This window comes from Chaetura pelagica, unplaced genomic scaffold, assembly GCF_000747805.2.
Source record: "Chaetura pelagica isolate M959 unplaced genomic scaffold, ChaPel_1.0 scaffold117, whole genome shotgun sequence".
Taxonomy (NCBI): domain Eukaryota; kingdom Metazoa; phylum Chordata; class Aves; order Apodiformes; family Apodidae; genus Chaetura; species Chaetura pelagica.
In genome coordinates this window covers 1,536,327-1,552,076 of record NW_009954185.1, presented here as the reverse complement: position 1 = coordinate 1,552,076, position 15,750 = coordinate 1,536,327, and the positions used below count along the sequence as shown (strand labels likewise).

General features: G+C 39.9%; 1 protein-coding gene across 1 annotated transcript; it reads right to left on the bottom strand.

Moving 5' to 3' along the window:
- Positions 1-8,220: 8,220 nt before the first annotated feature.
- On the bottom strand, positions 8,221-14,820 carry STRAP (serine/threonine kinase receptor associated protein). Its single transcript, XM_010002937.1, has 9 exons — positions 14,684-14,820; positions 13,836-13,917; positions 13,521-13,593; positions 12,846-12,942; positions 11,658-11,795; positions 10,970-11,106; positions 10,068-10,217; positions 9,480-9,545; positions 8,221-9,162 (listed from the first exon to the last, which is right to left on the bottom strand). Exons 1-9 carry the CDS (start codon positions 14,806-14,808, stop codon positions 9,101-9,103), a joined length of 930 nt encoding a protein of 309 aa, XP_010001239.1. The 5' UTR covers positions 14,809-14,820; the 3' UTR covers positions 8,221-9,100.
- Between the last annotated feature and the right edge of the window lie 930 nt (positions 14,821-15,750).

The following is a 15,750-nucleotide window of genomic DNA, read 5'->3' as shown; positions in this document are numbered from 1 at the left end:
TCTGCCCCAAAAGCAAGAAGCTCAACTGACATGTACAATGCAAGTGAGAAAAGCTATTGCTACTACACCTATGGCTAGGACTTTCCTTCTTTTTAATATCAATAAGTGCAAACCATACAAACACAGACAGGTGAAATACAAGCTAGTGAAACTTCTGCATCCTCTGCAGTTGCTTTAAGGTCGACAGTCCTATGTGATCAGCAAACCATATATCACTTGCCATGGGGCCAAGTGTAGGCAAAATGTGATAAAGTCCATGGAATAGAAAAATACAAATAAACACACACATGAAAGAAACACAAACTCTGTTGTGATTCTCTTACTATGTGCCAAGTACTCAGGTAGAATAATTCCATCACAATCCAATTTATCAAGATAACTTTTGAACCCTACTGGGTGTATGGTGACCTTTCAGCTCCTTTGAAAAATTTGAGAGAGTCAAAGGAAGCAGTTAAGATTAGGAACTCAGTTTCTTTCTTTCTAATAAGGATCATTTCAGTTACTCTACTCTAACCTTTACTTTCTACATTGTGAAGGACAACCAAGAAATCCAACTAAATGATTCATGAAAACTACAGCCTTCTGTAGAAAAGTTTGGAAAATCTGAGGACAGTGTCCATTCTAATAGATATGGAAAAATCAAGCTTTCAGATGAAAATTTAGGTGAAAGAATAGGAATTTCCCCCATGAGTAGGTTAAGTCTTCATTACTGATTATTTGGAGAAGACTCAATCTGATTCATCTCATGCTAGACTTTGGTAGAATCATACATATAGCTACTGTATCTGCCACTACCTGACTTTTGAGCATAGCTTCGCAGAAGCTATTAGAAATCTTTTCAGGAAACAGAGCACTGCACACTAGATAGTCTTAAAGGAAAACGTAAAGTATAATATCATTGAGAGAAATAAGAAAGAAAAAAAAAAAAAAGAAGAAGAAAAAATAGTTGATAATCGATGGGAAAAGTTGGGGAAGAACATTGGGAAGGAAATAAGCTGCCACCTTTGCTTTGCCCAAAGTCACCTGTGAAACCTACCGTATCAGTTGATCAGCAATAGCTGATTGCATGTTCTTTGTAAATATGATGAAATTCACTGGCTCAAGCCCTTTTCACTGTATTACACATTTTACATTCTGTTTCAATTACACAAGACTAGTCATGAAAGTAGCCGCCTCAGTAAGGAGTAGTGTCTAATTTTTCGTGTCTGAGATGCAAGTTTCCTTAGAAGACCATAGAATTTGGATCTCCAAGTATTCTTTTTTAATGTGGGATATTGAAGCACAGCACAAGTAGAACACAAAACAAAAAAACCCAAGCTGATTAAAAAAAAGAATCAGAACTCCATCCTGTCTGTACAATTTGATGTGAGACATTATGCAGCTTACTAAAGGAAATAAAATAGTGTAATAAAAAAAACACACGGCGAGGAAGGACAAAGGTTCTGGTAATATGCAGCAGCAGATGGAGATTTCTGTCTAACACAGACCTTTTATTCAAGCCCACTTCTCCATTAATTAAAGCAGGGGGCAAGTGAAAACAAATATGTCTCAGCATAATTGTCTCTAAATTGACTTTCAAAGCTTGCCATGTGAGGTCTCACCAAATCTTTAAATGTAAGTGTCTCTTCTCTGAAAAATCCTTCACAATTGCAGCTTTTTTCTGGCATTAAAAATCAGAATTAAACCATTATTTGAAATAGAACTGACTGCTTTTGGATTCTCTCTCTCTCTCCCCTCCACCCCCCTAAGCTTTATGATTTAGTATCTGGCTAAGGAAAACTATATTTAATTAGGCTCATTAACCTTGCAGTGTGAACACGTCTTTTTTTTTTTTTTTCCATAAGTCATCTGCTAGTCATCTGCACAGTCATGTGGCTTCAGGGATAAAAGTAATTAAAGCAGTTACACTATAGCTAATTAGCCAATATTCTGTAATCACTCTTCAAGTTTACTTTCTTCTCTGAAGACATTTGAAAAAATCACACTCAAAATCCTAACAGGAAATTCATCTCCTCTCTTTGAAGAACATGGATCCAAAAATACCCAGCATTTCCTCAGAAAACAATAAATAAAACCACTTCATTAGTATAATTACATAAATATCTAAGATACTTAACACATTCCTCATAAAACAGACTAAGCTTTTCAGAAGCTTTAAAAAAAAAAAAGTGTAGATGGCATCCCTTCAGATGGTGAAACAGAGCTCAAGAATGCCTGAGGCTGTAGCTTCACAAGCATTTTAAGGCAGCACTCTCCCCAAAAGAAGCTGCCCCCCCCTTCTCCCCAACTGGTTATTTCCTCCTCTCTGCCAGAAACAGCATGTGTGCTCCTGCTCCTACCATGAACACATGACAAAATGGGTAAGGGAAGTGATGAAAGCTTTTATTTCTGGAGAAATGAGTGAAAATGTGCCCTGAACCTTCATCAGAGAAAAGAGGTATTCAGGTGGACACAGGCTGACCCCAGCTGGCCATGCACAGCCCAGCAAAGCCATTGGACAGAGACAAAAGGCTTCAGGACCAGGCCTTGCTACAGTTACATCATGTAAGCTTTTCAGATATTTGGGGGTTATTCTGTGTCTTAGAGACAGAAGCTGTAGTTATTTTCCCATAGTGACCCTTGTTATGGATGTATTTTATTTTCAGATGGGTCCTCTTTATGTGAGAGAAGTTCAGTCTCCTAAGTCATCAGCATTCAGATGGACACCAACGCATGAGGCCTGAACTAGAAATCAGCTCTATTACCTTGTGACATTAGTAAAATCACACAATGATGGCCCTGGATCACATTAAATGGATCATGGTATCCTCCAAAGCACTTTTAAAACTGCTGACAAGCTGACAAAAAGCTCAGGAAGTGAACAGCAGAACAATGGGAGCTTGGTTTCCTGCAGGTCCAAATCCCCTGCTGTTCCTTCTCTGCTTCTGTGGCTCCAAAGACCTCCCTTCACCCCAATAATGCCGTTGACCTGAAATGGCCCTCATGGCCACGGAGTAAACCAGCATATTGTTACTTACGTAAGGCCCTCCCAAAAAGATGTAACGAAAAGTCATGTAATTCCTGAGCTGTGTCTGTCTTACCCTCAACAAAGGGACTAATTTGGTCACTCCACCTAGAGACTCACTTATCCTTGAGCCAGCTATCTGTCCTTCAAATTTGATTAAAATTATCCAGCAGATCCAAAAGGTGTTAGAAAGGAACAGTGAAGAAACAGAGCCACAGTACAGGATAAAACCAGCTATTAATATATTAGAACAGAATTATGCTGTCTTGAAAAGGGATGCAACACTTAATTATCTAAATGCCACTTACCAACAGGCTAGCCCTCACGTGTAAATGGCTCAGAAATACCAACTACAATTAAAAGTATCAATTGAAACATAACGAATGTATTTCTGGCCCTTCAACTAGGCTGAGCAACACAGATACATTTATTTTTTTTTTAGAATCCAAAAAAATCCTTTGAAAAACAACTGCAGTTATTCATTACTCAGAATAAGTATGTATATATATATAGACATGTACACAAAAGTAAAAAAAAACAAACAAACACCACAATATATCATAGCAAAATGTCATTTATCCAGCCCCGTGTGCAAAGCAGGGTTGGCTCTGAGCTCAGACCAGGCTGCTGAAGGCTTTATTCAGCTGGGTTTTGAGAGTCTTAAAAGGATGGAGATCACACAGCCTCTCTAAGCAACCTGCCCCACCAGCTGACTGTGCTGAAGATGTTTTTCCTATATCCAGTCTGAACTTCTCTGTCTCAAGACAAGACTGCTGTCTTGCTTCATCCTGTCATGCAATGCTAAGATCCTGGTTCTGCTTTCTTGATAAACTCCCCACAGGGATGAGCAGGCTGCTGTTAGGACCTCCAAAGCCATCTCCTCTCCAGATTGAACCAACCCAGCTCCCTCGGCCTCTCCTCATAGAGCAGGTGGCTCTTTGCTGAACTCAGGACAGTTTATCAATCTCTTTCTTCCATTGGGGGGCAACAAAACTGGACAGTCTTCCAGATACAGTCTAACAAATGCTGAGCAGAGGGGACAATCCCTTGCTTTCTGCAAGGAGTCACTGCCTATGTCCCCACTGGTGTAGCCCAGGAGGCCACTGGCCATCTCTGCTGCCAGGGCACTGCTGCCCGTGCCCAGCTCACTGCCCACCAGGCCCCTCTGGGCAGAGCTGCTCCCCAGGCAGGCAGGGCCCAGCCTGTGTGGCTGCTGGGGCTCATCCTGCCCAGGCCTTCGGCCCCACTGAAAGTCACTGGGCTCCAGTGGCTCCTTCCCTTGGATATCTGGGTGCCTCTGATCTGTCTAATTTAGTGTCACCTGAAAACTAAGAGCAAGCAGGCCATCGCCCATACCAGTTCACTGAAAAAAAAAAAAAGTTAAACAGGATGGGTCCCAAGCTAGTCCTCTGCATTACTCTACTTGGTACCAGCCTCAAAGTAGAGTATTATTGACTGTGTTATGTGCTGGGTTTATAACATCTTGCCTGCCATTTTATGGCTCTACCAAAGGTTATTGGATGTCTTTCTGCATGACTTTTGAAGATTTTTCATCAAAATTCCACCTGCAGGGAGCAGAAAACCCATGTGATAGACAACTGCATCCCCACAGTTAAGCCAAAGGATTATGCTACTAGCTTGCACTACAAAATGGATGCTCACTGACGTGTTTCACTATCTGGTGCTTTTCTGAAAAGTGACAAAACAGGCAGCACCTGGTCCATCGCACGTCAGTGTCCTTGTATGCAGAGCAGGAGACTCCTTTCAGCCCCTGCATTCATTGTGGTGAACCAGAGTACCTAAGAATGTCTCTGCAAATAGTCCCTGTGGAATGACAAACTTGTAAAATTCCTTATCCATATTCTTTACTCAACTTGCTGATGGCAAATGTATCAGTGTACTAAACTAGTGACCCTCTGATTAGTTAACACAAATCAAAAGTGCTTTTTTGTCTTTTAAAAGTATCTGTTCTTTATTCCAAGTAAAAATCTTGTTCTTCTACTAAGAAATAGGGAGAAAGGGAGGATTACAGGATTTTACAAAAAATGTATTTATTATACCATAAAAATAACATGGGAAAGCTCTATATGCCATGACTTGAGAAGAGTTTGGCCTGTTATTGAAAAACAAATAGATGCTCTCCAATGGCAGCATCAGAAAGATTCTGGTTAAACAGTGATGTTAGGTAACAAGCAGACACAGATAAAAGGACTCAAATAATATATTTTTAAGTAAAAAATATTTTACCACTAGGTGTCTCTGTAAGAAAACTGTAATCCTACAGGATGTTCTGAGATACGGGGAAAAGCATTTGAATTACTGTTAAAGCTGCTGGCACAAGCTGACAAGCACTTCAAAAGCCAAAGAGCCTACCTTACAGAAGCAGTGTGTATTGTTAGCAACCATGAAAGATACAGGGAAGGGTTTATCGTGTCCTTTTTGAGTACTGCTACCAGCTAAGATACTTTAAGCAAGACACATTAAGTTAATATACTTAGTATATTTCAGATGTGTATTTCATGGGAGAGCAAATGGCAGGGAGATTCAGTTCTCCCTTTAAAGTAGCCAGCATAAGGCAGCTGTTAGAAACAGCCACAGTGGGTATGCTGCTGCTTAATACAACTGAAGTCACAGCCACACTGGTCCCCTACTGCACCTGCCCTGCACATCTAACCCAGCTCGTTTTGACTGCCACTGATTTAAACAAAGATGACTGAGAAGGGATGGCAACAAGAACCTGAGGATAAGATGAGGGCACTGGTCTTTCCAACTACAGTAGTTGAAGCTGGAAGAGGCCACTTGGTGCAGCCCTGAAGACATCCATCCCTCTGTGCTCTCCACTAATAATCTTGAACATTCTGCCTCTTGGCAGAGGAGGGCTACTTAAGGGAGAAGAAAGAGTTACAGAAAATATCTGGAACATAGTCAAGTTACAATTCACTGTGAGACTAAATTTACAGTAAGAAAAAGCACAACTTATGTGTCTAATTTAGAGTAAATGGAGTGCATTTGCAAACGTCCATGCTACCCTTTTTCCGAAGAGACACTGAAGTTTTGTCACTACATTATTAACATGTTTGTTTCAGCAAAAAGATCCTGCTCAGACAGCCACAGCTGAAACTCAAGTGTCCCTGCCAGCAGCCCCCAGATAAGCACACCAGAGAGCAACCCAACAGCTGACTGTTAGGAGTTACAATATGTCAGTCATTTCAGTGAATGAAAACTGAGTCAATCTTCAGTTGTCCACATGTTAATAATTTAAACTGTATATTACTTCTGTAAAAATGCCAGCACTTGTGCTAGAGACAGGAGCACAGCCACATGCAGCATGGACTCCTGAACTGTGTTCATGAGATCTCTCTTGTTCAGCATCAGCCGTTCTTTGCTTCCTGTCTTCCTCAACACCACCTCTGTATCTCCTTCACTTTCAACTCCCTTTCGTGGCTGCTCCCTGCCTCACCTGAGGCACAACCATGTTTCAAGCCTAGAGACCACCTGGAAAATGCTTATCAGCCTTCAGAGAGCCAGTGACAAGAACAGTTGAGGTGAAGTACTGAGTTTACAGAACAGAATCCAATTAACAAGTGTTTTGAACCTCCTGGGGAATTGGGAGGGGGGGAAAGTTTATTGTGTGAGAGAAGCAGGCAGGTGCACAAGAGGGGACAGGAGCACGGCTGGCGAGTCCCGCTGCCTGCCAGCTGGTACCCTGCTCGATGCCTCTCAAGCCCAGGCAAAGCTCCGCTTCTGTTCAACCTGGAGAACCAAAGGGAAAATGAGCCTCCTACAGACCTGCCGGGGGAGGAGACAGCCCGAACGCTATGTCACAGGTACTGAAAGGGTACTGAAAGGGTACCTGAAAGGGTACTGAAATGGTACCTGAAAAGGTACTGAAAGAGTCTAAAAGAATCTCAAGTCTATTTCTACTCTGGATTTTCGAAAAAAAAAAACAACAAGCAAACAAAAAAAACACCAAACCAAACACCAAACCACCACCGTTTCGCAGCAGCCTGGCTCGTACACGCCGAGGCGGGCGGCCCGACGGCGGGGAGCGGTGCGACCAGGGGGGCGGGGGCTCCAACCCCGGCAGCCCCCCCGGGCTCCCCCCGCCCCTTTTTTTCGGGCAGAGTTCGGCCTCTCCGGTCCCGCCCCGCCCGGGCAGGAAGCAGGTGACCCTGGGCGCCATCGCCTCAGCGCCCGTCCCTTCGTGCTGGGGAGGTCGGTAACCACGGCCCACCCCCGCCTCGGAGCCTCCACTGCTGTTGTGTGAAAGGAAGTACTAAAACCTTCTGCTCCTCCAGCGGTAAGTAGCACCTAACTTGCTGCTCAGTGAGTCTAGGCAGCTCCCGAGTCCTTCGAGTTGCAACTTCAGCCCGACGTGCCCAGTGCTGGCGAAGAACCCGCACCGCTCACAGCAGCACCATGTGAAGCAGCAATGGGCATGGCTCGGAAATCTGAGGATGCTATTCCGGACTCCTCTATATAATGCTACACAGCCTACTTCAAACAGGGTGTAAAGACCAGAGCCTGCAAGAAGTTTCACCCTGGGCCTTGTTTTAAGCACATCCTGCAGCTTGCAAAATGAAGCTTCTAGGCTGAAGTACTAGATTTGGAGCCCTCATCAATTGTAACAGATTCAGTAATGCTGAAATAATTAGCTCTAAATCAGAGGGTTGCAAGTTGCTTTTTTAAAGAGTAAAATTCAAATACTTAACTGCACAACTGATTTTAGGATAGTCTGCAAAATAATCTATCCTTAATACTACTGCTGCACTAAGACACAATGATTTATGGCGTCATTCTGTTTTCCTTCCTACCACCTCTCCCCAACAGTTGAAGCTGGAAGGGACCTCTGTTACCCACCTCAGCCCAACCACCAGCTGAAGCAGGCTCAGCTACAGCAGGCTCCAGTTGTGTTTTGAGTGTCAAGAATGGACACTTCACAACCTTTCCAGACAACCCGTTAGTGTTTGGCTGCCCATCACAACAGAATAATATTTTCTTATGTTCTGACAGCATTGCCCGTGTTTCAATTTATACCCATTTTCAAATGGTAACCTTCAATTTTCCAACATGATAGCATTACCTGGGAAGAATTTAAGGACACGTGAATAAAAAAAAGTGTGGATAAATATACCTCTGTATAACTTTTCTGCTTTCCACACAGGATGCATAATGTAAATCTTTCAGCATAACATTAAAGGAAGTGACAAGTGGAAGAATGTCAATATTTTCTTTAATGAAGAAAATATGATTTGTAACCTTGAGAGAGTAACTTTTTTATCCAGTCTGGAGGACTAAACCCAAGCTTTATACAGATTCACAGCCAATGTCTGAGATTTTCATGTACAACCAAATATTTCAGGCAGCATGTTTAATTTAGGAGTTTTCACTGCTTTTGATTTTAGAGACTCGTTTACATTCAAACTTTAAAGAATAAAAAAACACAAAGCTTACAGATCAAAGAACCTGCCGCCCTCTGTATCAACACTAAACACGTTGTAACTGCTTTCTCCTCCATATAGTACAACACCAAGATCCAGGAAACAATTACGTTGTTAACTTGGTTGCTTTGCCATTCCATGAACCCAAAGCTCAACACTAAGATAAGAGTTTTTAGAGGCATTTTATTTAGACAACTGAAAACATCTAAACGTTCAGAAGCAGCGTACAATGAAACAAAACCCAAACCAAATACTTTCAGTACACAAACCTTATTTTCAACTAAAGCCAAATTTTCCAGCTTTCAAGAATAAAATAAAAAGGTAAAAGACATTGTATCTCTTCTCCATAATAAAGAAAACACACTACAATGAGTCTAACTGAAATTCGAGAGACTGGATCTTGGTTTGTGCACTTCTTTGAAAAGACAGTAGGCAGTTATGCTAAAAAGATAGCAAAACTCTACTACATGTCTTGTTGGTTGTTTTTTGGATACTCAGTTCTCTTACAAACAACACCTAGCCAGTTCCACCGCATTCTCATCAATTACTGCCCATCTTTGCCTTATGTTGAGAGCACACTCTGGAAGGCTGCTGTTTATCACTGTTCACTTGATTCCATCTCTTATGTCCGTATGTTGAGTAACACTTGCAATAATCAGGCCTTAACTTCAGGAGGTGAGCTGTACACTGAGTCTGAGTTTTCCGAGGCAAGTTCTTCTGCAATTAAATAAAAAGGGTATTATCATTTAAATTTAACTTAGATATAAAAACCAAATAAACGTTGCAGGGATTGCTTAAAGACCAGTTCAGTTTGTTTTCCCATTTAACCTGATACAGTTATTCTACCCCATCTGCTCCACCTGCACAGCTCTGGTCACTACTCTGGCACTTACCACATGGTCATTTTCAGGAAAATGCATTCAAAGATGCCAGTAGGCACTTCGGGAACTACCTCTTCCATACTACAGTATGCTACCATCTTGACTGATCTTTTAACACTTAGCTAAGTTGAAGCTGTCAGTTCAGTGCATTACCTATTTCCTCCTCTGCAGTTCCTGGAAGAGTGGTCCTTGCTTTGGCTGCTTCTGCATTCTCCTCTTCTGTAAAGGGAGAAAAAAAACAGTAAGTACTTCCAGTTCCCCTCACCCACCATATTAAAAAAAATAAAATTATCCACTTAATTATTGAGGATGAACAGTTGGGTAAGCAGTTCTATTAATGAATACTAAACAGTAGTTTTCTAAATATTCTTGCCCATCCCTCAGCCCCAGGTTTAGAGAACTGAAGCACAGTGTAAAATAAAACTATCATCCATACTTTTTTCTACATATTCTTCTCTTAAGACTTATAAAAGTGGTACTTCATATTTCTTGCTCTTTAACATAAAAATACATCAGGCTATGCTTACATATCCACCAAGTGTTTATATTCAATAAGCTTGAAGGTTTGAAGTTAACTGCTTAAGTAACAACCAAAAAAGTAAATCCTTAAATCTAACACATTGTCAGAAGACAATACAGTTCCTGTACAAAATTCTGATGATGTATACCACTTACAATAGGTATTACTTTAAAAGTGCAGATGAAGCAGCCAAGTTTCACCAGAAACACTTGCACACTTACCAGGAACTACACACTTCCAAAGACCATAGGTTTTCCCTACTATCGTCTGCCACAGCCTTAGTGTACCATCCTCAGAGCCACTTGCATATAACTCCCCATCAGGGCTAAATCTCACACAGTGAATTGGACCAAAGTGTCCTTTGTAAGATTCTGTAAAAAAAAAGACAAAAAGAAAACATCAATTTCAAATTTCAGTCAATAACTGAAATTAGTAAATACAAACTGATCAGAACAGGGGAAGAAAAAAAAAACACTGATGGGAGGCACTTTGTACTTAACTTCTGACACAACACAAGGCTGCCATTAATTGACATCTCAGTGATCCCTAATTTAGGTAACATATTGTTGTTTTATTAACTGCAAGAAAACAGGTGCTTACTTATTCTAGGCAAAACTACAAAGCAAACCAGTGGCATGGAGTACCCATGCTCTGTTCCTTCAACTATTCACTCTGTACACATAACATTTTAAAAGAGGACAGGATGAACAAACAAACTTAGAAATACAATTTTTAAAAAAACAAAAACATATTTGGCCAACATTAAGAAGAACACAAATATATCGTATTTTTCATAAAAACAAGTAGCTGCCACTCAGCTGACATAGTAAATCCTATAATATAACACAAGTTAACATACAGCTTGCTACTGCCACAATACAGATGACAACTTTTTTTTAAAAAGGTTGAAAAGAGCAGTTTAATGGATGTTTTAATTAATTCTAGAGGGATACTGTTAAGTATACTGAGATAAGAAAAATGTTCAACTGGTAAGTTACCTTTTCATCCTCTTGTACAGCATGCTATGCTAAGACCTTGAGTACAACAGTTTCACTTCTTAGCAATTATTTTATTAATCTAACACCCATTTCAGAACTCTTTTTATTAAGGAAGACAAACATACCTAATTCTTCTCCTGTATTATAGTCATATTTGTAGAGTTTAAAATCTTCACCACCTGCAACCAAACACTCTTTTGCAGGGTGAAGTGATGCAGAATTGATTGTAGCAGGTGCTTCAAATGATTTAATCTGCTCTAAACTGAGGAAGAAAAGTTTGTTAATGAAGTTCATTTAAAAAAATAAAAAGATGCTCAGCAAAGAAACTGTGATTGCATTAATCATAACTGATTTTAAGAAAAACAGAACACAAACACTTTCTGAAACAAGTTTTAATACTTGAAAATCAAGCTCATCAAGTCAGAAACAAGTTCAGAGTAAGCAAAACAAAAGCTCACGTACTCAGAACTACTCTCTGGAATACATTTAAATGCGTAAATTGTTTTAAGACATCATAGAAATGTATAAATAATTAGTTCTCTGAAAAGCACGGAACTGAACTCTCGCCAATACTTATTTAACTGCAATTACAGTTAGTGTAAAACACAGAAATGGCACTGAATCTTTACAATCTAGCATCTTACAGACAGTTAAAGGTTCACCATTTCACAAGATGGTAGTTGTTTTACACTGCTTTTGATAAGACAGCAAGCAAAGATACTACATCTTGGTGATTTTGACCTCGTACATTCACGTTTTACCCACAACCAAGCCCATTACTCAATCTGTGAAAATTCTGTGGTTTGGACTCACGTTTCTGCACTGTGAAAAGCAATAGTCTTCCCATAGGTTATCACAAGTATCTGTCCTTCTGGAACATACTCCATGCTGCTCACTGACATGGCAACATTTAGTGCCTTCACTTCGGTCATGGTACTCCGGTCCCAGAGGCTTAAAAGGAAACAAAAAGGAGAAGACAACTCTCAGATTACTTCAGCAAATCAAACAATTTTCACCTCCCATCCATGGCAAAATCTGGATGAAAAAAGCCACCTAAGAAAGAACATGGTTTGATTCCACAGGTATTTGGGATTTCCAGTGACACCCTTAACACTTTGCCTAAGTGAGAGCGAAGACATGCTTACTTTAAAATCCTGTTACTTTTGAAGCTCAATGCAACACCATTAAATGGTACACATACCATTTAACTTCTCAAGGATTCTCTGAGAGAGTAAAAACCTTGTTTAAAGACTCCTGAGTTAACAAAGCTTTCTAGAAGCAAGGCTTGAGGATTCCATTTTGCCTTCATACCTCACAAGGCAATGAGGTACTAATGCAAACATACCAAGAACAGATTCATTTAAGATAATACAGTTTTCTGTTCAGGGCTGCAAGAGCTATCTAAACAGAAAATAATGGAAAATGTTTTACTATAACAAGAATCTTTTAATTCATTAGCTGACTGCTGCATTTCTACTTCTACAAATCAGAGAAAAATAAAAAGTACTAGGCTCTTGCCTATCTTGAACACTAGGAAACCAAAAAGACCTGGAGCTGAAAAGAAGACTACAGGGCATTACAAAAGGAGACTGCAGGCAGGTACACTACATTGCACCAGTGACTTTGCCCTCCCATCCTTCTTTCCACAAAGCAGGGAAGACCATTCTATTTATCTCTCCTTTGTGCTGTACAAGTAAGAATGGTGAGACAGCTAGGCATGAGATGACACTGGTCATATTGCCCAGAAATCTGAGAAAGCAGTAAGACACATGGCCCGTCTTTTCTGGACAACACAGTTTGAGGAAGGGTCTTTTTCAATTCTTCCCAGCAGCCAGGTTTGTCAAGGTTTCAGTACATCTCCTATCAACTGGACGTAAAAAACCTGTGTTACATACGTTACACAAAAAAAAAAGCCAAACATAACTATAGTCTCACATAAATTATGACATGACAATTAACAAAAGCAAGCCTCTTAAAAAATTGAAAGTGACTTTTTCTTACCGGACAGTTTTATCATCAGCTGAAAGAATCTGTTTGTCATCACTGCTCCATAAAGCCTTTTTAATGCCAGACGTATGTCCACTGATAGTATCAGGTTCTTAAAATAAAGATAAATATTATAATACATGTAAGTAAATAAAATAATGTAATGCAGCAGTTGGTAAGTTTTTTTAAGCTATAAGGATTTTCAATTATTAGAAACTATAAAATCACTTCCAAACACTTATGACTTTATTTGTAGATCTTATTCCAGGAACAGAATACATGCAAACCAGGTATCTGATCATCTACATTTAAAAAGCTTCACTAGTTCAACATCAAGATTCTCTAGCTTCATATAAGTCACCAGTAATTCAGTATCAACATGAATTTAAACACGTTTATATATGCAGTCTTTTTTCTTTTATTTAAATTTTATTCAGTTACACCTATTTCTAATGAGTCCATGATAAATGGAAACATGCTACCTTTGAAGGCCATTATAGATAAACTCTAACTCACTTACAAAAGCATAAACTTAAAAAACACAGATTATCTTACTATAGCAAAAGTTTATACACAATACACCTGTAAAACAATCCTCAAGTTTCTGTGATTGATAAGAGAAAGTAGCTCTCAATTTCAGAACTTTTCTTTAACTCCAAAAACAAGAGGCAGTTCTAAAAGCAGACTCACCTGCTTCTGGCTTGCTCAAGTCGTAGATACGCAACAGTTTATCCTGTCCACCTGTTAACAGATAATTGCTATCCTGAAACAGAAGTGTAAAGGGTCAACTCTATTTTGAATTAAAATACCAGCCTTCATCTGAGAGTCTTAAGCTAACAGTTCTTTCTCTCAGACAGCCTCTCATACACTCATTACAGCTAAGTTACAATCTTGAAGTGGCATGCTGAATTATTTGCTCGCTGAGATAAACATGTAAAAAGTAGAAAACTTAACTCATAGCAAAACGTACTTCCCTGGTGAATAAAGAACAAAGGTTTTTCATACCTGCGTAAAATCCACACTCTTGACAATGTGTTTGTGAGCCAATGTGATTAGTTCATCGCCTGACACAGCATCCCACACTTTGCTAAATGGCAAGAGAAAGCATTTGCATGTTAGCAGAAGCAGGAAAAAACAACCTGGGCAGATTAGTTTGTACCCAAGCTTTCCTGACACCATCATAGAATTGTATCATAAATGCTACATTCTTATAAGGTATAACCTAGTTAGAGAATGAGAATACTTAATGTTTTATTAAAGATTTTTTTGCACACTATCCTACCATTTTCCTTTATTATTTTCTTCAAGATAATGCACAACAATTAGCACTTTAGTTATAGGACAAAGGCAGATCCCCACAACTTTATTATTAGAGATTGCCCTCTACTAACAGGATTCAACTTGCCAAATGATGATACATGCTGCAAACAGCACTAACAAACAACAACAACAACAAAATAAAATCAAAGAAATAATTCACTAGAATTTTCACAAGAGTTTTCTTGTAATAACAAGAGACTAACTGGTAGAGACAAAATAAAAATCACTCTTTTAACTTTGCTATAACTAGAGTGCCAGAGAGTATAGCCACACAGAAACGTTGTTCTAGCAAACTGGTACTGTAAGTACATTTATCAAGAAGCATAGTTGTTCATCATGACAGTATCTGCTGTATCATAACTGTTATCTGCTTCCAAGAACCTAAAAGTCTAGGCTTTAATTTGGCTTACCACAAATAAGCTATCAATTACTAAAGATAAATAAATGAATCAGTAACTTGCTACAGCGCTATGTCACCAAAGAGAATTAGAGACTAAAATCAAAGTAGACTTCCAAGACTGTCAATCACTTACGCTGTAAAATCTGCTGCTGCTGTAGCTGCTTTAGTGGCATCCATGTTCAAAGTGGCACCCCAAACTGCACCTTTATGACCTAGAAAGGTGCCAATCCAGTCTCCTGTGTCACCCTGACGCAGCATAGGCTTCCCATCTTCACAAAAACAAAAAAAAATATATTTTACAGGTAACATGATAAAAAAAGGAACCTGTTTTTAAAAAAAACCACTCCCTTGCACCAGCCATGTGGAAATACAACATACTTTATGAAGCTACCCTGGGTAAGAGAGTTTAGCTGAAGAGCTCAGACATGCAGCTGTACTTACTGCATACACCTAAAACCGTACAGATATTAAAATGCTGCTGAAATAAGATTTTTTTTTCTTTAGGTTTGCATTAAGAAGATCGAAAAGAGCACTTTGTTTATGTTTTATTTTTACTAAAGTTTCCTTCAGGCAGGACAGGCCTGTTTTCACTTTGGAACTCTATTTTCAGACTAGCAGCACGCAGATACAAGTCTTGTGTTTGTAATCAGGTAGGCTTCGAACAGATAAGCAGATGTTGTAAAAATGAAACAGAAATAGAAAGCTTTTCATGCAATTATTTTTTCTAGGAGCCTATCAGAAAGTTGTTCACACACGACGTACAGCTGAACTGGAAGCACTCCGAGACAGAAAGAAAGGTCCTTTTCAACTTACAAATACATTTATAAGATTAACATATGCGTGTATGGAGAAGGAATGCTATTCACATCACGAGGGTTCTGACGGGAAAGTGGACATTGTCATTCTGTGGCTGGCAAGGCAGCCGCCCTAGTTAAACAGGAGCTCGCTTTAAAATCCACAAAACATGTCCACTGGCGGTGGAAACAGGAAATTTTGTTAGTAAATCTTTCCGAGGCTCCCCCTCCACGGTTTGAACCCAAACAGGCCGAATGCGGGCCACGACTCCCCGCGGCCAACCCGGTAGCCAAACACCGCGAAGTTCAGCTGCCCACTCCCTGTTCCACCCGGTGACACTGGAAGCCGGGATCACCCTACAAGCCCCAGCGTTCCGGGGGGCGAAGAGGGCGCCCCGGCTCAACC

Coding starts and splice junctions, on each gene's coding strand:
- STRAP (XM_010002937.1), bottom strand. CDS start 14,808: ATGCTGCGTCAGGGTGACACAGGAGACTGGATTGGCACCTTTCTAGGT. Junction 13,594..13,835: donor AGAGTGTGGATTTTACGCAG/GTATGAAAAACC, acceptor CTTCTGTTTCAG/GATAGCAATTATCTGTTAAC. Junction 10,218..10,969: donor TAATACAGGAGAAGAATTAG/GTATGTTTGTCT, acceptor TTTTTTTTACAG/AATCTTACAAAGGACACTTT.